Source organism: Bolinopsis microptera, chromosome 11, assembly GCF_026151205.1.
Source record: "Bolinopsis microptera isolate Bmic1 chromosome 11, MBARI_Bmic_1.0, whole genome shotgun sequence".
In the NCBI taxonomy this organism is placed as follows: domain Eukaryota; kingdom Metazoa; phylum Ctenophora; class Tentaculata; order Lobata; family Bolinopsidae; genus Bolinopsis; species Bolinopsis microptera.
Genome location: NC_087082.1, coordinates 15,195,956 through 15,211,130, shown reverse-complemented (window position 1 = coordinate 15,211,130; position 15,175 = coordinate 15,195,956). Strand labels below are relative to the sequence as shown.

The following is a 15,175-nucleotide window of genomic DNA, read 5'->3' as shown; positions in this document are numbered from 1 at the left end:
CTTGCCCTGGTATTAGGTTTACTCGCACTTGCAAGCAACACGCGGGGTACCAGAGTTTCATCTGAAATGGTGGAAAATAACAGCTCAATATCAGTCCAACAAAATGCTCTCTCCGGTGGGAAAATGTTCAAATTCTTCAGAAAAGACGAGAAATTGTCCTACAAAGACGGTTTAAAACTTCTGAAAGAATCTAAAGAATTCAGAACTCTGATAGTGGACACGATTGCTAAACAAAACTATGCAGCGGTCTTTTGGGAATTTCCCCCTCTGTCTAAGAAAACTGATCCCAGCTTCGAGTTTATCGTGAACAATGCCAGAAGTCTCAGCAGAGTGTCGGTTGACAAGACAACATTCCAATCATACTTCAAGCCAGACTGCACCGTCACCACTTTCCCCAATCTGGGAGGGGATGCGACCCTTGTTGCTCCTTGTTTGATATCCGACAAGGCAAACAACGCTCATCTTGCATCCTTCCTGCGCAGTGCTCCGCAAGACCAAATACACGAGTTGTTGCGCACAGCGGCGCAAGAAGTAAAGCGCTGGTTAGATAAGAGTGATGACACAGTGTGGCTCAGCACTAGTGGTGCAGGGGTATATTATTTACATGTTCGGCTAGATTCTAACCCTAAATATTACACTTATAGTCCATACAGGAATCCTAAATATTCCACAGATTAGTTGAAATAAAAATGTTCGTTATTTGAACTATTTAATAGATGTTTTTACACAGTTTCAAAGCTTTCAAACCTTTCTTAACATTTCAGAAGTTGTTTTGTATATTGGGGATTATACTATTGTTGATATTTGATGGATTGAGAGATATAGTTTGATAAAAGTATGCGCTAAGAGTTTCATTACATTTACAACTACTGTCATGACATAATATAAACATCAATTATTCCGAATATGACATGAGTTTTTCGCGATTGCATACTATTTAATGAACTCTTTAAAAACTATCATTTATATAATATTCCAATTTATTAATTCTCGATGTTCAGTAAAGGTGTATGGTAACAGTTTGACACGGATACAGTAAGATTGGGATCGGACGATGTTTTACGCAAATGTCTTCCTCGCGAAGAAAAGCGCATTGACGCGTGTATGGCTCGCAGCGCATTGGGACAAGAAGCTAACCAAAGCTCATGTTTATGAGACGAATATTGCAGAGAGTATAGGAGAGATTATCTCTCCAAAACAGAAACTTGCACTCAGAACCACTGGTTTGTAAAACTTTTGTTTGCAATATGTAGTCCTATCTTGCGAGATATCTCAATTCTCCGTGTATAACTTAGTTGGCCAGTTCGGCTCATTGATCTCGAATACAGAATATCTAAAATGAACGTGGGTTTTTTTCAACATCGCTAAAAATCGATCATTTCAGGTCACCTGTTACTGGGAGTTGTCAGGATCTACTCCAGAAAAGCCAAATATCTGCTGACCGATTGTTCTGAAGCGTTCGTCAAAATTAAGATGGCATTCAGGCCGGGTATTGTTGACATGCCAGAGGAGAATAGAGAGGCCCCAATGCATGCTGTCACCCTTCCGGAAGTTTTTCACGATTTCGACTCCACACTCATGGACTTTGGGTAAGTTGTGATTCTTGGACGACAATGTTTACATGCGAAAAATGTATCGCGCTGTGAGTGTACGACAGATTAAAGCACCAAATTTAGGCATTCAAATTCTTGCTCCAAATGTATTAAGTTTTTAATGTCAGCATTTTGTATGCGCGTTTCGTGTGCGCGCGAGTTTGAGTTTTGGGGGGATTCGGGCTAATCAACTTCAGTACACCGCGCTGAAGATAAATGTAACATGTACTGTCTTGACTGTTTACAGTGTACTTTTAAAAGTCTAGGGTGTGTCAAATTGCTCATGGTAACATTTTATTTCAGAGGTTTGGATATGACAGCACAGTTTGGACACAATCAAGGCAGACTCGAGGACATAACCATGCGTGAGGACCTTTCACAGAACAGAGTTTTTACTCTGGGTGATTTCGAAGAACCTGGTAATTTGGGAAACATGGAGTTCAGCATGGGTTTAGAGGATCCTGAGCTGGCAAGAAAAGAAGCTCAGCTGGACCAGATGCGAGAGGAGAGTGTGGTAACTGATAGAGCAGAGAAGAGCACACTTCAGGACTCTACTGTCGGAGACGAAACTACTATCAGGGTAAGGGATTTTATCAACAGTTTCGCCAAATTAGATTTGTTCATTTAGTTGTTCATAGTTCTCTATTTCCGTCATTTGAGTTTACTTTGTGAATGAAATCTCAAATCTGAAGGTAGTCTAAATATAATTCTTTATTGCAGGACACACCTATCAGAGCTGGAGGTGACATGCTCAACATGCCTGAAATGTCGGATCTTGGCGGCGAATTTCTGGACCCCTCCCTAAACTTCAACTCCGGCGACTACTCGCAGCTGGAGACTGCAGAAGAACCTAAACAGTACTCTTCTGGTCTAACTCCTCACCACAGTATGATGACACCACGTCACATGGGCATGACACCTGCCTCCCCCCACCAGTCCAGATATCCTGGCAGCATGACCCCCCAACATATGGGAATGACACCCAAGGGTGAAACTCCTACTGGGCACTACATTACCAGACATCTGGGGGGAAAGGAGGTTCACGAGCCCATGGCTGTGGCTGACGATGAGTTCTTGTTGGAGCCAATCATGGACACCAGCGATTACACCAGAACCAGGAAGAAGAGAAAGCTTGTTATTGATCAGGAGAAACAGCTGAGTTCAGATTTTATCAGACGAGAGTTAGATAGCACCAACGACATCGTGCAAGCACCATCTTTCGCCCCACCCTCCCGGAAGTCTATGCACTGGAAAGCAACTGCCGGAGTTGACAAGCTCTTCTCCACACCTGGCAGACCTGGTCTGGGTATGCAACTCAACAAACTCCTCACCCACAACCTCACTCTCAACTTCCCCAACGAAGAAGATGAAGAAGACGACATTGTATCCGTACACGATGATGACCCAGAGGAGGTTACAGAAGTCAAACAGTCCAAATCACCCGTTAAAGAATCATCCCCCACCAAAGCAAAAGCACCAGAATCACCCACTAGATCCCACCACGCATCGTCCTCAGACGACGACGCGGGCGGTGACGATCTCTTCGACTTTAACTTCGGCAACGACGACAGTTCATCTGACGACGAGCAGCCACCCAAAAAACAGAAGACAAGCGACGATCTGTCAGACGTCGAGGAGAAAGAGGGAGAAACGTTCGAAGATTTCGACAACAGGAGATGGAATAAGAGAACACACGCTGTTCTCAATATGTTGCGTCGTGATCTGGATGCCAAGGGACAAGTCAATTTCTTCAGTTTTGCAGAGGACAATAACCGAAAACAAGCCGCCAGCAAGTTTTACAGTATATTGCTGCTGAAGAAAGGCGAGACAATCAATGTTACCCAATCAGAGCCTTTCTCTGATATCATTGTTCATGCGGGACCGAAATATCACGAGATTTAAAAACAGTTCTTATGTACTTATTTGTTAATTTCAGTTTTTACATTTTAATGCTAGATGGATGCGCGCTGGTTTGAAGTTTTAAATGTCATGCGCACCTGAGAATGTAATTTGCTCCATTTAAGTTCAGGGGTCGTTCACGTATTACGTAATCAATGAGAGGGAGAGGGTTTCTGCAGAATAGTTTCTGCATAACTTAGTTATTTCTATACATGTAAAAGTGATAAGAAAGAGGAAGCGGAAAGATGGTTTCGTAATAATATGTGAACGGTCTCTCATTAAAAGTTCATACTTGATACACCCTGAACAGTCTTGATTTGGCAATGATTTTTGATTTAAATGCCAAATAGAATTTGTACAATTTTGTATGGGCCTCAAGTTTGCTATTCCAGAGAGTTCCACTCCAACATTCCAGCCGAGGAAAGGATTTACTTACTATTTATGCACGAAAAGCGTATTATTAACTTTTTCACTTTGTACTGCTGAGAGTAATGTCTAAGTGCTTAAATTGTTTAAAGCTGTAGCACAATTACCGTTGATCACCCGCTGAATTTTATGCTGAGGATAATCTGAATTCAGCGGTTCGCTAAAAAGGGACCGTTAATATCTTACGTCAGCAATATTTTACCGGTTCAAGAGCCCTCTTAAGCTTTGTTGCAATAAGTTTTTCCCATTTTCAACCAGTCCTAGGCCTTGCTGCTGACGTTTCATATGAACGGTCCCTGGCTCACTATTGCACGTATTGACATAACAGAGTGATTCTTATCATTTAAATAAAATTTGATATCACACCAGCTGAAACCTTCTTTCATAAATAGGACAGTCAAATTTAAGTTTATTTCAGTTTTATCTTATGGATGAAAATATTTATCAGTTTAAGGTTTTATTTACGATGATACCAAGTACACTGTCAAGTATATTGATTATTGTGAATTATGCCATATTAATTATCGTTGTATCCAAACACAAGTGTGGTTATTTTGTGAGAATAAAAATTGAACTAATGTTTTGAGCAAACCACTTTTGAACGAGAACGGATCGATATTATTAGTAATATAACAATAAAATACAGGGGTCAACATCGGAAATGTGGGATAACAGCCAAGCCACTTGCACTGATCAATAGTATTAACACAACATCCGAATTAGCATCAAATCTTTATTTAATAAACTCATATTTTGTGGCGGAGAATTCGATTTCGTTCCTTGAGAATATCTAATAAGTAATAGCATACCCTCTTAACTTCCATGGGCAAATAATACAGTGTCAAAATTGCAGTCACTCTAGTTTTAATTAGGATACACAAAATAATAGTGTAACTGTGAATTTTATTACAACCAATGTCCGGAAGCAACATTTTGTCCTGCAATTTTATTTTCCACGTAGGAAATTCGTGTTTCCAATTCATCAAAGTCATATTATACATGCAAATAGCGTAACATAAAAAAGCAACATAACATACTTATGCACTAAATGATGAGCATGAAATGAATGATCTTCCTGCTGGAAATGAATGATCTTCCTGCTGGAAATGACCAGCTTCACTAGGGGACAGCTCCACTGGTAAACGATGCAGTTCAAGCAAAGGTCGACTAAATCAACCTCTTGGGGAATCCTATGACAATAATTGTGGCAGTTTTGGATGGTCAGGTAGCAAGAATAGGTGGAGATATGAGACAGTTGGCAACTTTGTTGCCCATTACTCCCTTTCCGCTATTAGTAGGACTAGGATTGGCACATTTTTGATGACACATCAAAAATATATCATCACACTGCTTTTGGCGAGAAATGGCTACGTTTGATCGAAAACCTGGTTTCAGCCCCCCTGTGTATATCATTTGAGTGAGAAAGTTTAAATAATATGTGTGATGTGAGCACGTTCACGAATTTTTAAAGCTCAAATATAATCAATAATACAGAGAATCGATAAGATTCAAATCTTCAAAGATCACATCATATATCCTGGTTGAATATCAAATCGTTGTTATCGTTGAATATGTATCCTCTGATAGTGGACCCCTCGATGAGATTGCCTGGCCACTCCCCTTTTACACGACATTGGACGACCTGGGAGTGAAAAATCTATTATGATACATAGTACACACTCATCAAGGTAAACATATTAGTGAACGTAAATTTGTAATATAATAAGACGAATCATGCGTCATGTGAGGGGAGTTGAGAGCAGGTGCATATTCCTCCAATAATATATTAACATAATATGCATTGCTGCTGAAGTGCTGACGTGAGACAACTACAAACTCAAGACTGCATCCAAACGATGCATGCATGAAATATACTTGCTACTGCCATGCGCGGCGTACATAGATTAGGCGCGGCGTCCTGATCAATGTGCGCGCGCGCGATACCACGTGATGCGCACATGAATCAATCTACAGAACAACGCGTGTTACATTTATTCCACACATCATTCGCGTTTGCCAGCCAAACAGGTTTAAAGCCGAATCGAAGATATACAAGTCAAATATGTATGTCAAAAAGTATACACGAGACATATCTAATAGTCATATCAAATTACCTGTGCAGGTATATCGTAGTAAATGGGAGGTAGTTCACAAGCACCAGCCGTAGTAATAGTAACCACTTCACCGGTATCAACAAGAAATACTTTGTGGTTTTCTGCTATAAGATCTGTGTTGAGCACTTGTCCGCGATATCTCGTCTCATCACTGAAAGAGAATCACGTCATACGTTTCTTTAGAAAACTACATAACAAGTATTACAATTCACAGCTAAGTTGAATATTACGTAGATTAATTGAGATGATTAGTTGAATTGTTACAATGTGACAAAAATACAAAGACACTGAAATTACTAAAATGTACCGCTGTCAGACTGATAAATTCAAATTAATAACTAATAGCACGGAGATACACTGAAATGACCGAACTAAAATTAACTGATGACAACCTAATATTAAGTCGCACTATTCGTAAATTAGAACATCTGAAGACTGCATCTCTGCCTAAGGTTTCATGTTGACCAATATACATAACATGTAGAGTGCCACATCAACATGTAGATACACGCATCTTAACTTCTGCTACTCACAGCTTGACAGTGCAATATTTGCCTCCAGTGTACTTGTGGCATTCTTCCGTTTGCATTTTCTTGTTCCAGTCACTAAAACTGTTGTCGACTGCATCTGTTTGATCTCCTGGTGTTTCTTTTAAAATCAGTGTTGCACCGTTCTCAGTTTCATGTCTTTTTAGGAGTTTGTAAACGCAGATTTTGTTCAGGGACACAGGGTAATCTCGGATACTGAAACATGGTGTAAAATCATCTATTTTTATCATGACAAAAAATATACGCGATTTAAAAAGGATTTTTTCATTCTTATCACAGGTCCTTAGTCAGATGAAAACTCTCTAAAATCAAAATTTAAAATAAAAAAGAGCCACAACTCACGTTGTATATCTAAGAGCACCACTTGCAACACAAATCTTAACAAAGCTGGACTCAGTCATTTCGTTAACCACCAGAAAATCAACTCTTTCGTCATCGTACACCAACATGTCAACCTGGGGGTATTTTCTAGTACAATACAATTCTTAGTCCGTTTCTATACTTTAAAGACCTATTTTTGTTTACAGTCATTATGGCTCTACAATTTGGTGACCTAGATTTCCGCTGCAAGCCCATACTGATGCTCAAACGGCCAAACAGTTTCGGTAATTTACATTTGTACGCAGGGGTAGGTTATCATAGCAGATATTTTGTCTTTGTATCGAGTATCAGGTGACAAATAAGTTATTAACCCTGTATTGATGCAAATAATAATGTATCTCATTATTTTGCTCAACAGCTGTTCTCTCAATTTATTTCATAAAATGAATCAGTTAAAATTTAATATTGTAAGATCAGGTGACTATTTCAGGATACTAATACATTTCTAATTTCCCACAGTCTCCCCGCACACAATACAGTTCGCTAGATTTACCGACTAAACGGAGGCTTCAAATGGGTCCTCTAATAAAACAGACAAATGAATTAATAAAGTTATTAAGACCCAGATCTCGAAGATTTAATCGAACCAGATTAAAGTATGCGTTGATCAAATTACCTAAGTACACTGTACAGATGAACATTGAACATGTTCACACTGAATGTTGGAATTTAGGAATTTAGATTAGAAGTTTGGAATTTAGGTAACCAAGTAGGATGTTTTCACAAGATAATGGCATTAAGATCCTGGCCCTGTGAGTTTGCAGAGTTGTTCTGAGATGACTTGCAATTTAATTTCATTGTTGCGATCATTGTGTAATGTGTACTAGAGGTCTTCTTCGTCATTCGTCTCATATTTGCTATTATGCTAAAACCATCCCTCCATAATTACTGTTTCTTTTTTGTCTGCAACTTTGTGTACCGAAGATCAGTTTTAGCGATAAAAAGAATAATAACCATGTTTTATTAAACATAAACGTGTAAATCATCAATATTTTACCATCAATAGTTTGAATCGGGGAATTTAGAGCATAGATTTCCCGGGAAATTCCTAGACTAAAGTTTACACATTTGCATTTTATGCAGTCATATTATATTGCCATTATACTTGTTAAGGTGCCGCAACAGTCTGTACCAACTTGGGAGAGAGCTTTATTGTTTAATTGTTTTATCCAAACTCAGCATTCTATGATTACTCAGCATTCCAATCTGTAATCAGCTGTTATAGGAGATTTTTGTATCATTCTTCTTTCTGAGGAGTGATCATAGAGCGCTCATGCTCTTTCATACCAAATAGCAAGTCTACTATTTGAATTCCAATGTCGTTTTACACTTCACTCGCTAGCTCTTTTTTGTAAAATCTTTCGTGATTCATAACGTATCTTCAGCGACCGCTAAGGACTGATGTCGCTCCTACACCTTTTTACATATTTTTTCAAACACTGAGGCAGCCTCGTCTTTTAACTCTGGCTGACCAAGAAGAGGAACAATTCCTATAAAATTTGCTTAAAAGCGCAATCATTGACGTTTGATTGTCTCCATTTAATATCACTTAACTACAGTAATTAAAAGTTATTGTTATATCTCATTTATCGGAAATATTTATTTTTATTTCAATTTACTTCCTAATAATCCCTGCAAAAATTTTATTTTTGATATCACCAAATATTCCTTTATTTTTATGCTTCGATTAAAGGCCCCATTACATAGCCTCCAGAGTCCAGATTGCTAATCATATCATAATTTGGTCAGCCCCTCTGGCCTCTCGGCTTTATATTGCTTACGGTGTATGGACTATAATGGAGTAATATTACGGTCTCTTAACATTAGCATTTTAGAGTATCACTTTATGATAAACGCAAAGACTATGATTTTAACGTTATTTCTTACCCTTTCCTAGAAGGCAACATTCCTAAAAACCTTTCCCTCTTTCCTATAGTGTATTTAATTCTCAGCTTGTTAGATTTGCTAAAATTAATACCACTGTTAAAGGGTTTTATGACAATATTGCTGATTTAGTGATGAAACTAATATGCCAAGGATTTAATCTTGCTGCCTTGCGCAAAAAGTTTCTAAAATTTTACCACTCTAAACTCGATTTATGGTGTAAGTTTGGTGTAGACATCTACGAACACGTTATTAATTTGTTTACCTAGCTGTTCATTTCCCTACCTATTTGTAGTTCAGGGTTGCTACCTAAGTTCTCTGTTTATTTTATTCTGTTTACACTTCCTTCCATGTATCGTGCACTGTAGTTGATGGGGCAGCATCACTTTCACTTTAGTATTTTGTTCTCTGTTTAACATGCTCTAGCATGTACTGGCATTATTTGAACGCCAGTTCTTGTATGTATACATTTCTATATTATTAGTATTACCTTTTGTTATTTTGTGTGCCTTTTTGGAATCTGTATTAGAAAATGTTGAGCGTCTGGGCTGGTGTGTACTATGATTACATTGCTTTGAATTTGTATATTGAATTATATTGTATTTCAGTGCTATGTAACCAGGCGGCAAATTTGAAATGGGTTATGATGGGGTCCGTAGTCCCCACACATAGTATAATGTCCTTGTTTTACTGACTACTTCAATGAAGAACGTACATAAAGTTGTGTCTGATGCTATTTCAAATTTTGCAATATATTTCTGTGCCCGGGATTGCTTTTAAGAATTCCAGAGCCGAAATCACGCTTTTCTTACGTGTATAGAATTATTAGTAATTGGTATTTAGTAGCACATTAGTTATTACACCCATATATGGTCAAATCATTCTTCGACAGGATCGTCTATAATAATATCTAGCAAGCAATCTCTGGAGTTGCAGAGTAGAGTGTGTTGTATATTGTTCTGTTTTTACTTTTTTACTTGGTTTACGTTAGCTATCTCAGATAATGGACGCCCTGACAGCAGAACAGTTAGTGGATTTGTTAAAACTCATACCCCACCCTGAAGGAGGGTTTTTCAACGAAACAGCGCGCAGTAAAACCACAGTCACCACAGACCGTAACCACACTGACTCCAACATCAGAAGTGCTGGAACCACCATACTCTTCCTGCTCACTCCTCAAGCTCCTAACGCTAAGTTTTGCAAGAACATGTCCGAGATAATGCACGTGTGGTGCGGAGGCGGTGCACAGGTTCACACTTTTATCCGCCCTGACGGAACAGTGACGGAACACGTGCTGGGTCCGGGTGTGGACCAGGGACAGCATCCCCAGGTGTTGTGTCCGCCCGGTGCTTGGAAAACGAGCAGGTTGTTGGAGGAAGACAAATATTCGCTGATAACTGAGGTTGTGCACCCAGGGTGGGAGTTGTGCGATTTTGAGATGGGGAGAACTGATAAATTGGTTAAGTTATTTCCGCAACACCGAGTCCTTATTGAAAAGTATACTCATAAAGAAGATGTTACTTTTTAGCATATTTTTGATGCTCTATTTTGAGTTTCGGGTATAGTTTTATTAAATAACTATGCTGAGTCGTATTTAGATATAATTGCAATGATGTTTAATGGATTAACGTAAATATTATCTATTAATATGTTGTTATATGTCTAAATTGAAATGACTTTCCGAATTAAGCTTAAAATTGCGAACAAAAAGGGGAGAGAATGTGTACAATATACAATATACAATATACGTATTATATACTATATATGTATATACGAATCATATGGATACAATAACATAAAATGCAAACAGAACATGCATTTTCATCTATAAAGCTACAAAATTTTAAAGGATACAGCCTGCATATTAGAAAATTCGAAAGCTTGGTAAACAGTTCTAACTAGACACTAGTGAACATATTCCTTAACAATTGTCTTCATGGTGTCCACTAATACTGTATTTCCTTGAGTACCAGGCATGTAGGATGACATATGATTGGCCCCCGGAAAAACAACAAATTCCAGCAATCTTCCTGCTCGTCGCAGTCTATTAGCAAGCCTTGTTGCCTCTGTAATAAACTGATCAAACTCTCCTTCCAAAATGATGGTTGGCGGAAATTTCTCCAGAAGGTCTTCACTTGCTTTTCCAGGGAAGAGGTGGGGATCGGTCTTTTGCTGCTCAAAATCTGAAGCAATAAGGTCCTTCCAGACTTTTTGCATAAACAAATGAGCCTTCCTTTCCTCTACAGTCATTGCTAGAGGGTCAGAAAAGCAGTAGTCATCAACCATAGGAACACCAGGTATAGCTAATTTTACCAGATGACCCTCTCCATTCTGAGCTAACAGTACCATGGCACCAAGACAGATGTAACCTCCACCACTTTCCCCAGCGATAAAAATCTTAGAAGGATCTACTCCAAAGCTCTCAGCATTCTTACTTACATACTTGATAACCTCATAAAAATCTTTGATGTTGTTGGGGCATTTTGTTTCAGGAGCAAGGCGGTAGTCAGCATTGAATGCCACAACATTCATCTCAACAGCAATGCATTGCACTCCTTTCCTCATATCAGCAGCCGAGAAAGCTATTACACCTCCCCCGTGGGCATATATGTAAGCAGCCTTCTTTGTATCATTGTCAAGCTCTTTAGGAGTGTAAACCTCGACTGGGACATCAAATTCCCCGTCATGAGAAGTTGGAACTTTCAAATAAGTGGTCGTCGTTTGTTCTCCTCCGTAATTAAGAGCTGGATTTTGAGTAATTGCACAAATAAATTGCTCGGAAGTTTGTCTTATCAGAGTAAGAAACTCCATCGAGGACTCCATGTCGTCTTTAAACTCGAGTTCTTTCATCCTATCCATGACTTGCTTAGCCTCAGGGGAGGCTTCCATCATTTGTTCCATTTGAGCATCCATAGCTTTAACTTCCTCAGCCATTTCTCCCGTTAGGGGGAAGTTAAAGAGGTTTTTTGAAACAACTCTCGACATTTTAACCTGAATGTATTGTTAATTGAAAGCAAGCAGATAGAAACAATATATCTGAGGCTATTATATATGAAATAAATAGCGCGCTGAAACTATGCTTATAATACTGTGCTGTGTAAACGTACAAACACTTCTTTACTGTCTTCTAGCTGAGGTGCAACAAACGAGTGAAGACTGAAGTTTCAGGCAAACATTCTTAGGCCCGCTAATCTGCTTTTCTAATTGTTAATTTCCCATCAATATTTAATATGGACAGTTCCCACGACAATCGTTATTAGTAACGCCTTTATATAGTGTGCAAAACGCACTTTGTAATGACAGGACTATATAGTGACAAGTCATTATAAAGTGCTTGTCATTATATAGTGTTGTCATTATATGGTGTGGGAATCCTAGCACGATTTCATCAAAAACTTTGTCACGTGATCCGATAATAATGCATTCTTATGCAAAATTCTGAAATTACAACGGTGCTTGATAATGATAAGAGCTTCAGTATGTTTTTAGAGGGGAACATCGTATAACAAACACCATGTACAATGCATTTATACAATATTTATACATGTACAATGTATTTATACATGGTGTATAAGTATAAAATACTAGTTTTATATACTTGTATACAGGTATACTATAACGTATACTGTACTTGTATAACAGGCGTAAAGATACACTACACACCACAGATAAACAGAGCACATAAAACAGCATCAAAATGTAAATGGCTACATACACACTATCGAGGCTGGCTGTTTAATGAAGAGAATGAATATATTATATAACCGCTAACTAGGAACTTGCTTACTATATAGTAACCTAATACCTGTTGTTGCGACTAATTAGGCACAAACACGACACTAAACTAAACGTACATTTTCGAGCGTTTAAAACATGAAAATATTTTCTATTTGATATATAATATAATATATAATACTAATTTTGTTTACACTCGGTAATTCGTCAAGACACGTACAGATCTTTCGGTGAATTCTTTGTAATAAGATTATGTACTACTTAGTACGACAAGTTTAGGGGTCTAAACACCCAATCTTCAGGTTAAACTTTTCTTAAGGGGTCGTTCACATATTACGTAATCATACATAGCTATTTTGTCAAAATTACACTAGCGTCATCATTGATCATTTGGAAACCCCCTCCCCTCGGCTGATTACGTAATATGTGAACGACCCCTTATATTATTTTGAAAAAATCGTTAGTCATTAGTTAAACATACTGTCTGATTAAGGTTGTCGTAAGGGTCGAAACAAGTCAACTAACCAATAACACAACGGTCATTGCACTCAAGAGTGAAATTGAAATTAAGCAAACGAATCACAATCCTCTACATTCTACTAACCAATAACACAACCCACGGTATGTAATCAAATTATTGAGTTAGAAAGTAAACACCAGCGGTATTAGGTTTCGATTTCAACTTCAAAGTTTTTCTATTTGTACACGAGCACACGGCACCTGTTGTTTGCTCTCACCAGGAACCTGCACGAACAACGTTAGTATCGCGTAACAAGTTCGGGTTTCGCAGCTAGACTCTGAGCATATGAAGTTCCAAATTAAAATAAACGTTCAGTTTCATCAGAGCACTGCGCAGAGAATTAGCAGGATAAATGTAGTTCCTACTTGCTAGTATGCTGCACACGTGGCTAGTATGCTGCACACATGGCTAGTATCCTGCACACGTGGCTGGTATGCTGCACACGTGGCTAGTATGCTGCACACGTGGTTAGTATGCTGCACACGTGGCTGGTATGCTGCACATGTGGCTAGTATGCTGCACACGTGGCTAGTATGCTGCACACGTGGCTAGTATGCTGCACACGTGGCTAGTATGCTGCACACGTGATGTAGCTATCTGCTTATTGGCAGATCCTAGGTAGACACTGATTACTTCATCACGTACACGTCACGTGATCAGGTAACCTTCCGTTCAGTTGGAACAGGGATTTTATTGTGTACTATCAAGTAAAAGTTAGGACAGAAACTTGACTTCGAAATCGATTACCGAACGCATCACGTAAAGTCTTGCTGAAGTCAAGTTTTCACAATGACAGGAGTTGCGAGTTATATGAAACTTTGCTGAGGATGGGACATTAGGACCGGAGCCGTATTTTATCTCCATCAGGGATCATTTCTTAAATTAACATGCTTTAAAGCTGTAGTGATCTACCAAAGAACAGTAGGAGTGCTGGAGTGGGAGACACGAAGTAGAAATACATCGGGCTAACTGAAAACACCTTTAACACCCGATTAAGCTCCTGAGGCACCAGACAGAACTGTTGAAGAAAGTGTGGAAATTATAGGACACCACCCCTTGTCCAAAGACGAATATGATTTTCATGCTCGTTAATAATATGAACAATGAACATCTTAAAGAAGCAAGATATGATTATATATCTATTATACCTTACTATTTTTTAGATTTATGTCACTTATGATGGCTTCGGCTGAAAGTACTATGACTCATTTTATCTAGAAGATCGTAGTTTCATTGCTTCTGAAGTAGCTATCAGTTCGCCGGTCAATGTTGGGTATAATACTCATATATTTATATATCTATTATATAATATAATCAAATAATACTGATGCAATATTATAACATGTTTACAATTTACAAAGCTACAAAATTCTAAAGGATACAGCCTGCATAGTTACAAATGCTAGTCTAGCAAACAGTTCTAACTAGACTCTAGTGAACATATTCCTTAACAATTGTCTTCATGGTGTCCACAAATTCTGTATTTCCTTGAGTACCAGGCATGTAGGATGACATATGATTGGCCCCCGGAAAAACAACAAATTCCAGCAATCTTCCCGCTCGTCGCAATCTACTAGCAAGCCTTGTTGCCTCCGTAATAAACTGATCAAATTCTGCTTCCAAGATGATGGTTGGCGGGAATTTCTCTAGAAGCTTCTCGCTTGCCTTGCCAGGGAAGAGGTGGGGATCATTTTTTTGCTGCTCAAAATCTGAAGCAATAAGATCCTTCCAAATTTTCCGCATTGACAAATGAGCCTTCCTTTCCTCTACAGTCATTGCTAGAGGGTCAGAAAAGCAGTAGTCATCAACCATGGGAACACAAGGAATAGCTAATTTTACCAGATGACCCTCTCCATTCTGAGCTAACAGTACCATGGCACCAAGACAGATGTAACCTCCACCACTTTCCCCAGCGATAAAAATCTTAGAAGGATCTACTCCAAAGCTCTCAGCATTCTTACTTACATACTTGATAACCTCATAAAAATCTTTGATGTTGTTGGGGCATTTTGTTTCAGGAGCAAGGCGGTAATCAACATTGAATGCCACAACGTTCATATCGACAGCAATGCATTG

General features: G+C 38.6%; 2 protein-coding genes across 2 annotated transcripts in view; one reads left to right on the top strand and one right to left on the bottom strand.

Annotated features, from left to right (window-relative positions):
- Positions 1-1,002: 1,002 nt before the first annotated feature.
- On the top strand, positions 1,003-4,294 carry LOC134823055 (double-strand-break repair protein rad21 homolog A-like). Its single transcript, XM_063834404.1, has 4 exons — positions 1,003-1,223; positions 1,385-1,589; positions 1,896-2,172; positions 2,313-4,294. The coding sequence occupies exons 1-4, from the start codon at positions 1,055-1,057 to the stop codon at positions 3,492-3,494; spliced, it is 1,833 nt and encodes a 610-aa protein (XP_063690474.1). The 5' UTR covers positions 1,003-1,054; the 3' UTR covers positions 3,495-4,294.
- A 1,151-nt stretch (positions 4,295-5,445) lies between these two features.
- LOC134823667 (uncharacterized) overlaps positions 5,446-15,175 on the bottom strand; it is a 30,527-nt gene continuing 20,797 nt past the window's right edge. The window contains exons 11-14 of the mRNA XM_063835201.1: positions 6,922-7,034; positions 6,565-6,774; positions 6,032-6,182; positions 5,446-5,559 (exon numbers count right to left, since the gene is read on the bottom strand). Of these exons, the coding sequence (XP_063691271.1) occupies positions 5,446-5,559; positions 6,032-6,182; positions 6,565-6,774; positions 6,922-7,034 (588 nt within the window). The remainder of the gene's footprint in view (positions 5,560-6,031; positions 6,183-6,564; positions 6,775-6,921; positions 7,035-15,175) is intronic.